The sequence below is a fragment of the Lates calcarifer genome, unplaced genomic scaffold (genome assembly GCF_001640805.2).
Source record: "Lates calcarifer isolate ASB-BC8 unplaced genomic scaffold, TLL_Latcal_v3 _unitig_1757_quiver_2150, whole genome shotgun sequence".
Classification (NCBI taxonomy): Eukaryota; Metazoa; Chordata; class Actinopteri; family Centropomidae; genus Lates; species Lates calcarifer.
The window spans coordinates 970-15,978 of NW_026115738.1; the positions used below are offsets into that span (position 1 = coordinate 970).

General features: G+C 40.5%; 1 protein-coding gene across 2 annotated transcripts; it reads right to left on the reverse strand.

Annotated features, from left to right (window-relative positions):
- Positions 1-4,357: 4,357 nt before the first annotated feature.
- Positions 4,358-14,568, reverse strand: LOC108890431 (nuclear factor NF-kappa-B p105 subunit). 2 transcript variants are annotated; one of them, XM_018687299.2, is made up of 5 exons: positions 14,241-14,568; positions 12,712-12,755; positions 11,886-11,967; positions 7,380-7,420; positions 4,358-5,130 (listed from the first exon to the last, which is right to left on the reverse strand). In XM_018687299.2, exons 2-5 carry the CDS (start codon positions 12,748-12,750, stop codon positions 4,933-4,935), a joined length of 360 nt encoding a protein of 119 aa, XP_018542815.1. In that variant the 5' UTR covers positions 12,751-12,755; positions 14,241-14,568; the 3' UTR covers positions 4,358-4,932. The 2 variants fall into 2 exon arrangements, with proteins under 2 accessions (XP_018542815.1, XP_018542814.1); XM_018687298.2 differs by having other exon boundaries at positions 4,798-5,130; positions 14,251-14,565.
- Between the last annotated feature and the right edge of the window lie 441 nt (positions 14,569-15,009).

Sequence of the window (15,009 nt, forward strand, 5' to 3'; positions counted from 1 at the left end):
TTTTCTAATACTTTATTGACAAGATTAATATTCAATCAATCAAGAAAACTAGAATTACCATCTTGTGGTTGTACTCCTACACCAACTAATCCAGTTGCAGCTAATCCGCCTATGAACGTATCATATATAGTCATAACTGTGTTTTGTCTAGTCACAGTGATCTTTGACCCACAAAGTCTACGGAGTTCATTTTCAAATTCAAGTGAATGTATATGCCAAATTTGAAGAAATTCCTCTAAGGTGTTCCTGAGATATCGTGCTTCCACGAAACGATGAGATGTTTACATTTTTTGAATCTGGCATCTTCTCTCCTCTCGTTTTATTTCTGCTGAACACATTTTCCGCTCTGCAGCCATCAGCAGTCTGCAGAGCCAAACGACGTTACATGAATGTTAAGTAGGGCGGTGATCTGTCACATCACATCATAACAAAGGGTTAAACGTGTCGGCATTTCTGGGCCAGAGTGGGCGCTAACAAAGATATTACACTTCTGGATGTCAAGCTTTCATCTCCGGCCTGAAACTAAACACCTTTCCTGTTTGTGACGCAACTCCACTTCCTTGTAATTACACGTGGGTGTCATGGAGAGGAAATTCCCAACAGACATGAAAACAGTGGAGGTGTGTGTGTGTGTGTGAGATGGTTGGTAGTATAAACCTGGACAGGTCGGGCCAGCAGAGACTCCTCAGAAGCTTCTTTACCCAAAAACTCAACTCGTTTCTGCAGAAACTTCCACTGAGGTCAACCATTAAACTGACAAACACTCAGAGCTCAGATCTCTGTTGAAGCTACACAATATCCTGAATGTATTATTTCAAAGACAGAAAACATCTGGATACAAGTAGAGACAGTGTCAATCAGTTCAATCAGAAATAAAATCTGAGACATTCATCAAAAAAACTAATCACATGTTCCTCCCAACATGGTTGAACTTTCCCTTAAATTTCAGAAAATCTGGTGACTAATATTTGAAAGTTACTGCAGATTCAAACACACGAAAACATGAACTCCTCTGTGGTGGAGGAAACAAACTTCCTTCCCTAAATCGGCAGTGAATCGACCAACCAGTAATAAAGAGGTTAGACAGGGAAACACTGATCATGGATGATGGAAACCTTGAGTCCTTCATTTGCCTGGATGTTACTTTGACACGTACCACCCACCTAAAAAGCACACCCACCCCTGGCAACAACACTCCCTCACAGAGCTCTGGTAGTTGACATTACACAATCCCAGTATGCAACAGTCAAAATCAAAACACCACCATATTGACAGGAAAGTGCGCTGTTCAAATGAACAAAAGTATTGACCTGGCGTCCAAACTCCCTTGCAGGGTGGAGGGCCTTTGTGGATCTGGCTTGTTCCGGATCGTCCCACAGATGCTAGATCAGACTGGGATCTGGGGAGTTTGGAGACCAAGTCAACACATTGGGCTCTTTGTTGTGTTTGTTGAGACATTTCTGAGCAGTTTTTGTTTGTTGTGGGAACACTGTCCTGCTGGAGGAGGCCCCTGCCATTGGGGAGTGCTGTTGCCATGTGAGTTTGGTTTTAATGTTGTGGCTGCAGGTCCTTCTTTCAGTATTTCTGCTCTATACTCATTGTAAAAAGTAAAATTCAGCAGCCAAACAGGTCAACAAGGGCTCAGTGATTCATCATTTTGATATCAAAATTTGAAAAGAGTATATTTTTAATATTTAATATTAACTTCTGGGAGACCAATAACTCACCTGGAGCTAATAAACCTTTAACTTTATAATCATTCTGATACTATGGACAGCTCTGTCTCTACTTATGTGTTTTACACTGAGCACTTTTTTTAGGGAGGTTCCTATTTTTCCTATATTTAGTATCAAATCACAAATTTCTTTCCAGGAAACTTCTAAGGAAATTACAGCCGTAAAAAAGAGCCTCATCAGTTCAAAAGAAAACCTCTGTTTGTGGATACAGATTAAAGCAGAATACAGACAAAAGAAAACAACACCAGAGGGGATTAAAGGTTGTCAACTGTAAATCTGAGGGTTGGTTTATCAATTTAAAGAGAAGAAAAGATTTTATGTTTCTGATAAAGACGTCCTCATAGACAGAGAGGGAGAGAGAGAAGTTTGGGTGAGTCAGACTCATCGTCCTCATCATCATCATCATCGTTCCACTGGTCCTACCAGATCATCAGGCAGGGGGTTTCCCACTCTGCAGTCTCAACATGCAAACACACCGACAACAACATGCACACGACCCACAGACTAAACACAGACACACATAGGAAAATTTCCTAGTTTGTTCTGGTGACTTCATCTCATCCACCACAGAAAAAATAACCTCTTTAAGTAAAATAAAAGATTTTGCTTGTTTTCTTCATCACGTCATTTCAATGCAAAGTTTTATTTCTTTGTCCAGAAAGTTAACACTAACTCATCCAGGTGAGTTCCCAGGTGTATCATCAAAGCTAAATACCACGTCTGGTCTGTACATGAGGAACTATTTCATCTTTTAGTCTCAGATTCATATGAAGTTCTTTTAAGGATCTTCTCTTTCCTGTCTCGTCTCAAAAATACTGATATTTCTAAACAAAATAATCAATGGCAGCACCGCTACTTCTCCAGCTCTGCTCATGAGCTCTACTACGTCCAAAAAACCATCATTTGCATTTAATATTTATTTTCCTAAATTCAGAATTTTGACACTAAATGCTTCACCATCATCCAGGTAAGCTCCCTGGTGTGTCTGGGGCTTTATCTGAGAGTTAGAATTGTTTCCATTGATCTGTATAAAAACAGCTGTGTGAAACTAACAGAAAAGTCATATTTCCATCACAGTTTCCACCTTTGAGGTTTGATTGGTGCTTTGTTCATGACATCAGCTCCTTGCACCTTCTCCCTCTTCTACTCCTTCTGTTATGGTTTAATGGCACGAGTGGAGAATCAGTGTCACCGACTGTTTATTTCAAGGAGCTAAACTTCTAATATTCAACCAACCGCATTGCGATGAGCTTCTCTTAACATTAACGTCATGGATTCAGTTGCAAAAGCCACAAACTACAGCACCACTGTGGGAACAGTAGAACCTGGAGGAGGTGATATGTCGGAGGTGGAGGTCAAAGGCACTAAAACCACAAAATATAAAGTTATCATAGTTTGAAAAGTACAAGTCCTATCAATAAAATTTCTTCATGAGCTCAGCAAAGCTTCAATAAAGACACTGGTGTATTATCTGTGTATGCACTGTTTATGGTTTAGGCTCCTTCACAGTTTTAAATCACCCACCATCTTTTTTTTTTTTTTTAAACAAGAACTTCAGAGCTCAGTTTAACATGGCAGCTTAAGGGACTGTCAGTCACGCTCTCTGCACTTAGAGGCGATTTATTCAAAAACTGTGAGTCATGTCGCAATGGGAGTCACACTGGGTGAAAGAGGACAAATTTCTCTACATCTTCATGTATAACGCGTCTGTGTAAGTTGGAAATTGTGGGAATTAAAAGAGTTTTGAATTAGGTTTTTTTGGACAACATTTTCACATGGGAGTTAGAGTGCAGGTGATGTCACGCATTCTATCCCAGAACATTCCATGCAATACACACCCATTATAAAATCTGAGTGTTAAAAAACATAAAAAAAAAAAATGTGTCAAATCAGTGACAGCTATCAAAATGCAGATTTAACCCAAAAAAGTCTTGGTGACTCATTTAAAGATTCAACCATGTTTCTACACAAACGTATGACGAAATAATGTGGCTTAAAAAGACGAGTGGGTTTGATCATTTTCGCAATGACTTTCCATTCGTTATCAGCGGGAAATTTTTTCGCAATTTTTTGCAGTTTTACTTGATTTATGTCTTCTGTGATTTGTACAGCAGGCACATATTTTTTATTTATTTTTTTTTAATATCTACAGATCCACCACCTTGCGCAATTCATGGGGACCCAGCTGCAAGAAATTAAGCTGTTAATCACAATTATCTGTGCAACAATTAATAGTCAACTAAAATATCATGTTTATGAATGATAAGATCTCCTGTCTGCTGTCTCAGCTCAGACTTTTACCTGTATCAAAAAAAATTTGATCAGAATTTCCCTCATTTTGGCCTCTTCTCAAATTCCTGAAATAACAAACTCTCACATTCCCGGCAGAACATTTACTTTAATTTTGAGGATTATTAGATGTCGCGTCAGTCAGGACGAACATCTGTTGAGACATGTAAAAAATCTGGATTCACACTGACTGAATTTTATACATATAATAATATTTTTCTCAGTGAAGAGCAGTGAAGTCAGTGAGGAGAAGGCAGAGAGTCAGGACTGCGGCAGGGAATCTGGGGATTTCCCCGTCTCTTCTGGTTTGGTCGGAACATTGTGGGAGCTTCAGACTCCAAACTAAACATCAACAGAAACAACACAACGGGAAACTTAAGCTCCTGTGGGACTGTGACAGACACAGACCAACACCACCCTGCAGGTAAAAGGTGACCTACAGTAAACGCCCCATCCCACAACCTGCTGAACCAGGACCAGGACTGATCAGACCTGTAACAACAGTGACTATCTCCTCTGAGCTGATCACATGTCAGATCAGAGAGCCAATCAGAGATAAAGATCAATATTCTGTCTACAATATTCAACATTGCATGCACATTGCACATGCAACATGCAGTGCACTCAGTGCTCCTGATTCTGTAACTATCAGTTTATTTGTCTGAGGATCTGAGCCTTTAAATGAAACTCATCAAACTTCAGAGACAGCCTGACGACTTCACAGTAATAAATTCTCTCTTCACCCCACAGGAAGCTCAGGGTTTTATTTCCTCCTTGTTTCTGCAAACAGAAGTCGACCACGCTCTGTGTTCACAGCTCTCATTCCTCTCTGTGCATCTAATGGTTTTCATCACTTCCTGGACATTATTTTTAGCCTCATCAGCAAAGTTTAGAAGTCAAGCTGCTGTCAGTTCAACAGCAACTCTGACCCGATTAAAGACATCACACCTCTGCAGAGACAATACATACAGTAATGCTTGAGCACTGAACAGACAGGAAGTGTTACCTTGACAGTAGGGTAGGTCTTCCTGTTCTTCTCGCTGGACGCTCCGGGCAGACCGCCGTGAGATGGGCCCTCGCAGCCATATCTGAACCTGAAGCCACGCTGGGAGAGACAGAGAGAAGAGTTTGATACATCGACCAGCAAACCAGTTAGAGGAAATGTGTTAGATCATACAGATGTCTGCAAAAGTCTGGGCTCTCTACTAAAGCTTGGTTTATACTTCTATCAAGGACTGATTTGTGCTAACTGGCAGTCGGGAAGATGTCGACCTTTGAACTGACTGAGGAAGAGCAAGGGTCTTCTGTGCTTGTCCGGCCTCAGAGAGACGTGGACAAGTCGAGTCAAGTACATTTCTAGGGAGGTGCACTCCCTGGCCACTTTATTACGTGCACCTATACAATCCAGAGCAACAGCTCTGCCACATATTCTCCCTTTATCAAGCTCCAAAAGACCAGTTTTTGTTAAAACTTGGTCAGAAGTGGTATACAGAGGTGTATTATATTTGAAAATGTGTTTCTTTTATTTCCCCCTCATGTTTTTAACTGCTGCAACCTACAACCTAAATGATAAACAAATTAACATAGATTAACATCTCCCTGACAGCGACAGCACAAAACTGAACATTATTATCTTTGTAAAGGTAAAATTTAAGGCTGAGCTGTTTCTTGGGTTGGATTAGATTTCACAGATGTCCCTAAAAATAGTGGCCATTGAGTGTAAATCTGCCTTAAGTCTGTGCTTAGTGATCCCACCCATCCTCTGGCAGATATCACAGCTTGGAAACACTTTCTGTAGCAGCTCAGAGTCTTTCTGTTCCTGACTGCTAAATGTGAAACTTCAGGTTGACAGATATTTCAGTCCCTCCTGTACATACAGCACACCCTCAGGTCTAGGTTTGCCCCCCCTAAAAACCAGACCATTTGAAGCATCAGTTGGGAAGATCCTGATTTGAATCAGAAATGCCTCGCAGTTCACACACAGAGCATTGCATGAGCAACAGAGCGACAGGCTGTAAACTTTACAATCAAATCTTGTCTTAAAATGACTGAAGCACAAATCAAACTGTGATGGAGGTAGAGATGTGATGAAAACGGAGGGCAGAGCGACGAAGCTCAGGTGATAACTACCTCCTGAGATCTGCATGCCCGTCACGGGATTGCACAAAGCTAAAGCAGAAACTACTGATATTACAGCACGTTAAAACAATCTGACTGTGCCAGCAACCCAGCAGGAGAGACACTCCACGGTAGGATTTCATAACCGAGCTATGAACAAGACACCAACTTTATATCTGCTGTGCATCCACTGCATATGTTTTGTAGCAATGGAAATATATCATTGCCGCTTGTAATGATCCAAAGTTGCAATTACACAACTTTGCAGAGGGCTTTTAATTTGAAACGACTGTTGCAGGAAGTGGTGACAGTGGTAATACCCAGTTGAGGCGAGAGAGAGAGAGAAAAGATGAAAAGATAGATAAACGTAGATTTAACACGCTAACATTAAGTTCGATTTGTAATAACAATTGATTCTCACTCTCTTGGGACAAATCCCAAATCCTGTAAAGTGGTCACTGGCCGTTTGTTGTCTCTACCAGCTCTCCATGCCTTTGAATTAACTACATTTAGCCTTAACATTCAAAGAAAACCATTTTAAAGTCTGTTTGCTGCTGAGGATGGATTCACTTCAGAAAAATCAACAAATAATGTGTCTATAAAAAACAAAGAGGAAGAAGGAGAAGGAGTGAAACACAATGCAGAGGAGGATCATGTCATGTGGAGAAGGTGAAAGGACTTTCCTCATTACCTGCTAACTACGCTGGCATATGTATGACAGAAAATGAAACTGCCATTAACCTCAGACTGGCCATGTCTGTCAAGTGCTGTGTGACTCAGTTTCCATCTATTGTACTGTGGCCATTAACTGAAAATACATCAAAGCTGACATGAGAGCCGACTGACAAATTAATTGGGTTTTTGGTTTTTCATGAGGTTCAGTTTTTGTCTGCCAACGCAAGAAGATCAAACAGCGTCTGGACTTTTCTGCTCTTTCTGTCCTGAAACTGATCGTTAAACTGGAAACTTGAGCTGCAGTGATTAGTCTGTTAATCACTTAGTCGATCAACAGAACATTAACCAAATAACAGCCAAATATTCAGCTCCAGCTTCTCAAACGTGATGATTTGCTGTCGACGAGCTGAAGACATCACTGTGGGCTCAGAGAAATCTTTTTCTAAAGTTTTATAGACTAAACAATTAATGGAGAGAATAAGTATAAAACAACCTCCCTGCAATAACATCTTGTGACTTTTCAGACTCGTCAGTTTCTACGATAAGACAAATTAGTTTTACCTGCTTCGGCTGCTCCAGGATCTGCAGGTATGGTCCGTCCACTGGAACAACAGAGACACAACAGTCAATCCGAGCCATCACACAAACACTTTTAGAGTAATTACAAACAATGTAGATCTGAAACGATCTGTCCATTAATCAGTTATCATGCTTTCCCTCTGTTGATGGAGCTAGGCTAGCAGTTTCCATCTGCTTCTAGTCTTTGCGCTAAGCTAGGCTAAACACATCCAGGACTTCTGAAAACAAGAGGATTCAGAGAAACACTGGTCTGTTCTTTTAATTGACACTGGACAAGTGACATAAAAATCATATGACACATTTACCTCCCCCCTCTCTGTGGTAAACCCTGCCTGTGTAGCAGCAGGCAGCTAACGGTAAAATTTCTCAGCGTGGCCTGGTTTATCTGGCAGAGCGACAGAAATCATCCTCTGCAGCATCCTGTCTCCTGACTGCTGCAGCCACTTCCTCCTTCATCTATCAAACAACCACAGAGATAGTCGGCTGCGTTCAGTCTGTGATTTCTCTTCATCAGTCTGACAGAAAGAGCAGGAGGAGGAGGTGATGCCCGGGCCACACCGCCTACCTCTACCTGTGCATGGCGGCTACGCTTTAATGAACTGCCTCACAACAGTGTGGCATCCACAACACCAGCGTGTCTGCCGTCAGCCGTATTTACATACACTCAGTTTGCCGTCCCACAGCCCAGGCCTCAGTCTGTTAAACCATATGACACCAGCAGCCATCGTAGGCAGCAGCAGGTGTGCTGAGATCAGGGGTCAACATCTGGCTTAGATAGTTTACAGGGACACAGTTTACAGGTGACAAACAGACGGCCACAACATGCAAAGAAGGCCTGAGTGTGTTAGTGTTAGAACTCGTCACTGCCAACCACACTTACTCTTGAGTTTTTGAGCTCCTAAAGAGACTTTTGGAAACGCTGCTGGCCCCGTTTTAGTTTGAAAACTCCGGGGTTGCATTTTAGCCTGGACGGGGAGAAACGATGACGCAGACACCCATGTTCCGACATTAAAACATTTTCAGCCTTTCTGTCTCAAGTCATGTCACTGTCACTTTTTGTAACGTTACAAATAATCTTTGATTGATTGTTAATGTTACATTGCTTTATTCTGTGTTTTTTTTTAATTTCCATCACTTGGTCCATTTGTTTTGGAGAGGAGGAGACCTGTGTGGATAATTTGGCTCCCAGTAAAAACCTCCTGAACGGTGAACACTGAGGGAATCCTAACTGAAAAACAAGCTAGGCTAACGTTAGCAGCAGCTCAGCTAACAGCCCGCAGCCGCTGACTGACGTCCTGTTCCCGCCAAAGAGCGTCTAAGAGAAACATCGATTTTTTACGTTAAAATGTTTCATTCAGTGTTTTACATGTTTTACTTACTTGGTCTGTTAGATATGGGGAGGTGGAGACCTGTGTGGATAATTCGGCACCCATTAAAAACCTCCTGAGCAATGAACACTGAAGGAATCTTAACCGAAAAACAAGCTAGGCTAACGTCAGCGGCAGTTCAGCTAACAACACGTAGCCCTTAACTGACGTCCTGTGTCGGCCAAAGCATACTAGAAAAACACAGATTTTTCTAGTATGATTTTAAAAGTTAAACTGTTGTGTTCCGTGTTTTTATCGATTTTAATTACTTGGTCCGTTGTTTCTGTGTGAATAATTCGGCTCCCAGTAAAAGTGTCCTGAACGATCAACAATAAAGGAACCCCAACCTAAAGGCAAGCTACGCTAACGTTAGCGCCGGCTCAGCTAACAGCCCGCAGCCCTTTACTGACGTCCCCCGCCAAAGCGCACCAGAAAAACACCGATTTTTAATATTAAACTACTTTTTCAGTGTTTTTACCAGCTTTCAATATCAGGGTTGTTTGTTTTAGAGAACATGAGATATCTGAGGATAATTCGGCTCCTGGTAAAAACCTCCTGAACCATGAACACTGTTTATATCCAGAAAAATATTTTAAGATATCATGCCAGCTCATATATGACCACTGACATCCCTCACTGCTGTCTTGCGATGGAGGAACTTAAGCTGCCTCTACTGATGAATCATATATATTACTCACATGTAAATGTAAAGGAGAGATACTTTCCCCTCGTCCTACACATCTACAACCACTGATTTCATCTTTAATTCAGAGAGCAATAATGTGTGGACACAAACAGGGGAAGTGAGAGCAAAGACGCTGCTGCCCCACACTTACCACAGACGATATGTCATGAAACTCCTCTTTCACTTTACCTTCATCACATTTCATTTCTTTATATGTTTATATTTGAGCATTTCCCAAAAAAAGAGATCAGTTTCTGGTGTATTTCCCCCTGTGGAGCTGTGAGGTGAGCAGCAAACTCTCAACAGCTGGATTCCCAAAATACTACTATAATCTGTTTAACCAGTGAGCTCCAGAACCACATATGATGGCTTCAAATAATCCTTCATTTTTTTACTGTCACTATCAGCTTCTGTTTGCATGACCTGGGTGAATAAAGTGAAGAACACACCATATACTATTGCTATGGAGTCACAGACATAAATAAACATAAACATAAATAAAAGTATGCAGAATTAAGTATTAATAGCTCCTGTCTGCAGTGAACCCATGGATGTACAGATAACTATCACTGGATTTCTGTGGTACTGAAGAAAACTCAAAAACATGAGGATTCTGAATGGAGTTCTGCAGCCACTTTTTCCTCTGATTTCTTATTAGATTTCTGGCAGTTTATTCTTTATGAACATCAGTAATCATGATCTCTACAGGAAGTGTAAGTCACACTGAATCTAAAAATATGTATTTCACGTCTGTGTGTGTGGATTTGAATGAACGAGTGGGTTTTTAATGCAAATTACGCCCACTGGGCACTAAGTGTTTTTTTTTTAAAGCACATTAATCACCTCCATGAGCTGCAGCTGCAGTTGACCGTGACACTGAGCGGTCGAATCATCAGCCAAACTGCAATAACCAACTTCCTGTTTCTTTTCAGAACACCTGTGTGCACCTGTCCCTTCACCTCACCTGTGATCTCACCTGGGGAGAAGGTGCCTCACAGTTTAGTTAGTTAGTTTTAAAGCTTTAGCTTCTATCTTTATCTTTTAAAAATGTTTTGCTGTCATTTTAACATCCTGGTTCTACCCCTCAAACACAGACTACAGACTCTTCTGTCTGCTTCTCTATGAAACTGCTTTTTTTGTTTTCCCAAAAATTGTTTCATACGTCTTGAGGGTGTGTAGTTGGCGCTACGCTAGCTCCAACAGCTGCTAACAACAATGGGGGTGAGCTTAGTCTTCAGCAGTTTCAAATCGACCACTCAGGCAGTTTTAACAAAGCAGAATCATAAAGCTAAGACTAAAGTGCTGGTTATTTTCTCTAATTAACTGATCATTAAGTCTTTAAAATGTCAGAAAATAATTATAAGTTCCCATTAACTCAAAGATATTCAGTTAACTGTCATTGATGAAACAGAAAAGCATCAAATTCTCAAATGAGAATGAAGCTGCAATGTGCAAACATTTGATATTTTAGCTTTAAAACAATTATATGATCATTAAAATAATTGCATTAAAATAAATACCCTTAAATGTGAAGTGTAAAATGTAAAATGTGAATGTGCTCAGTGAAAATGTAAAGAAGAAGAAATAAACTAAGTCCAGGACCTAAATCAAACTGTTCACAGTCAGAGTGAGGACGAGACAGAGGAGATTAATTAAGGAATTCAAGGCAGCAGATTAGTGAACTGTGGGAGATTCTCTGCTGCAGAACAAAGTGATATTATTCACATGGTCCTGGACACCTGCTGGCAGACCAGGTACAGGTGTTGGTCTTACACCTGCTCTGGGCTGCCTCCTGAGAGGAAATGAGAGAATAAGTGGGAGGAAGATTCAGCGGCTAAAGGTGAGAGAGAGGGTCACACTGAGGCGATGGACGGTGGAGGGAGGAGGGGAATAACCCTAACTAATCTGAAACTGCCTCTAATGTTAGTTAAATAACTTAAATCTGACCCAGACGTAATTTAAAACTGGTTACTGGTGGGATGGACACAAGATTATGGAACAGGAGAAAATAATTTCCTTCCAGATGAAGTGGTTTTATATGTGTACAGATGTGTACAGGAGTGATTGTTACAGAAGGTCGGTAAAGACGCCTGTAGCTAAAATTTAGGGCACAAATCTGTTCAGCTCGCAGCCTCTCACTGTGTGTCGGTGTAAAACAGTTCATCAAGTTCACCGAAAAACTTAACAGCTCTGCCGTTACATCCCAGAAAGACACATAAATACTCAGATTTCCACCTTAAAATACAAGGGGAAGACTTTAATGAAATAACTGTGGGATAACAGGTTTGAAAACCGTGATTTAAAGTGAGATAACCAGGCTCTGAACAGCACCACCAGTTTGATATTAACAGACAGAGAGAAGAAACTAATCTGCCGCCTACAGTCACTGTGACTTCTAAATTCTACAGCTGAATTAACACCTGCAGAAACTCTCACCTGTCCTCAGTGACGCGGTCTGAGACATCGCAGGAAAATGTGGAAACTCCCACGACGGATCCATCATGATGTTGTCAAAAATCTGCATGAAAAAAGTCAAACATGACGTCAGGACATGAACATGTCACATGGTGTGAAAGCTCTGCGACCAAGAAGAGCTAAGTATGGAAACGCATTTGCAAATGTATAAATAAAGATCTATTTTAAACATCTTGTTCAGAGAGAACTGCAGAGAAAGGAGGAAAAGACTCTCATATAATGTTTTTAACAGTATCAGAGCTGTCAGACTTAAGCTGCTAACATCCGTGTTACTCTGTGTAACTTTGGTTTTTCAGGTACAATCTCCCTCTAACTGAGTGATAGTCAGCAGGAAGGAAGTTCCAGAGTGATGCTGAACTGTAGATCAGTTAAAAAGACTTAGAAGTCATTAAAAACCAGCGTTCATCTCTGATGTCCAGCCAGGAAACTGAAAATATCAAGAATTCTGAATGGAGTTTGGTGTGTTTGTTACAGCGACAGCACTTCCTGCTCCAGGAGAAGAAGGGGATAATGGGTAATATACACCGTTGGGTTGTGTTTCAGTTCAGTGAGTGGATCTACGCAGTCAGAGCTCTGCTCCAGGGTTGATTTTTTCAATTTCACAAAACTTGATGAAGATAAATCACGTTTTTGTTCCTTCATACCAAACTTAAATCACTTTTTTGCTAATTTAAGACACAGTTTTCCTGTTGATGGATCAGAGGTTGTTGCTCTTGTACAACACAGATACAATAAACCTGTGTGACTTTGGCAAAACAGAGATGAAACAAAGGAGAGGGGAGTTTACCTGGTTGGAAGTATGAAGGTAGTGGTCGTCTCCAGCCATGGTGTCTGCAAACATCAAACACAACACTCAGATTTACTCCACATCAGTGGGTCTACACACCACTCTAACCTCCATCCTGTGGTTCTGGTCTTGTTTCTTAATCTAGATTTAAGACCTGAACTGCTTTAATTTGTATTTGTTGTGAAGTTGTGTTTAATCAAATAATAATAATAGTAATTAACAGGCTGATTATTCAGTGAATAAAATGGCTCATTATTACATGAAGTCATAAACTCAAAGATGTTCAGTTTACTGTCACAGAGAAATGGAAAAACAACAAATCTTCACCAACCATTTTTGGCTTTTTTGCTTTAAAAATGAGGAAGATGAATCCAGTCACGTCGCTTATACAAAGTCTAACACTAAACAAAAGATTATTACTCCTCAGTTAATTAATAATTGATCATTTTACTTCTTAAAAGCCTAAAAAAAAATAACATTTTGCCCTAAATTATAAATGTTTCTACAATAATGACGTAAATAATGAAGCGAATAAGTTTAAATAAAATATATGTGTATTTCTATACAAAGCACTGCACATAAAAAGTTCATTATTATCACATATTATTCGTTATTCATTGATTATTGATCCGTCTGACACTTGTTGCTGGCACCGCTCGTTCCCGCACCGGTCGCACATGAACGCGCCTGTGTAAGCCATGCTAGCTCCGTGGCTAACAGCTAGCACTACCGGGCTGTTTTTGTTGTTTACGTCGTTAAAGCGGCCGTTTTTAAATAAACAGTTATTACAGGCCAACACTGCTACAGCGCGGACAGTGGTCCGGTTCATGTCCCACTGTTGGCTTCATGTTACAGGGCGGCTTCTCTGAGTCAAACCGCTACCTGCCCCTGCTAACTGGGAGCTAGTCCTCAACACCGTAGGTTCCGTATGCAAAGCGTAATACAAAACCCCGTTCAAAAATCCACCGATTTAAGAGTTCTTCAGCATTCACCTTGAGCTGCAGAAGATCAACGAATCACTATTAGAATCTGGCGAATCCATTCATGTTTGTGACAAGTGTGAAAACCACAAAACATTTCACTTGAAATAAAACTTTGAGCTTTATATACCGTTTGTCCGCTCACCCACACTCTCCTTTAATACCGAGAAAACGTGGACGGCGGTAGGAGGAAATTCAGCGAGTGAAGCTGTAGCTAAAGTAAAAACTCTGACTAAAATAAGAACTTCATGATGAATATACACATGCCGAATTAACCAGCGCCTTTTAAAGATATAAAATATTTCCTTACTACTAATGCAACACCTACTCGCCTTTGCTGACATCAAAGAAAACTTCAAGTTCCCATTTTTGAGATGGAGTTTGGTGTGACTTCTCAAAGTTACCTGGCTAATAAGGAAGTGAGTAGCATAACAAAGCAAGCTGCCAAGACAAACAGCGTTGTAACGGGTAAAGTTGTGATAATGAGTTTAACACTCACACGGCTGTATAGTTAGTTCAGTCAGCTGTTATAACGAGTGGGTACCTAACCTGTTCTCACCTGGTTAGCTCGGTCAGGTGAAGAGTCGGGGTGAGTGACAGTCCTCAGTCCACTTCACTTCAGTTGACTTTTGCTCATCATTTCGCCATGCCCATGCTGAACCAGTGGATCCATTACCAGCAGCTACACTTTAACTGGAGTGCGTCATGACGCGATGCGACCGCGTCATTACACTTTATAAAATTAAAAATAATGTTAATCCGAGTGAATAAAGTGATTTTTATTCCCCAAAAAACCAAGCGACGGAGTCCCGCAGGTGACACCAGGTTTGAGTCTGAGGTTCATAAAGTTGATTTCCTTCCCCACTGGAAATTCCCTCTGACGTACGGTTCAATCAGAGAGCAGCCAAAACACGAAGAGGTCTCACTCCGAGCCCAGAAATATTCTAATTAATCTTTGTCGCAGGGATTACTAGATTGATTATAGAAGCACATTTCTGCCGGACAAAAGGAAAAAACAAAGATGAAAAATTAGTTTTGATTTAAAAAGAAAAATAAAATATTCATGGCAGGTCCTAATTTTGAGTGAGAGTCAAAATTCGACTATTAAACTAAATTCATGCAGTTAAAATCAAGATTATAAGATTAAAAAAATCTAAATTCGCCTAAAAAATGAAAATTATTAGATGAAAGGTAAATATTTTGACATAAAGGTCAAAGTTATGAGAGTAAAAAGTCAGAGTTCAACTAATAGATCAAAATCAAAGAGTCAAGATTCATGAGATTTAAAAAAAATTAAAATTCGACAAAGAAATATAAA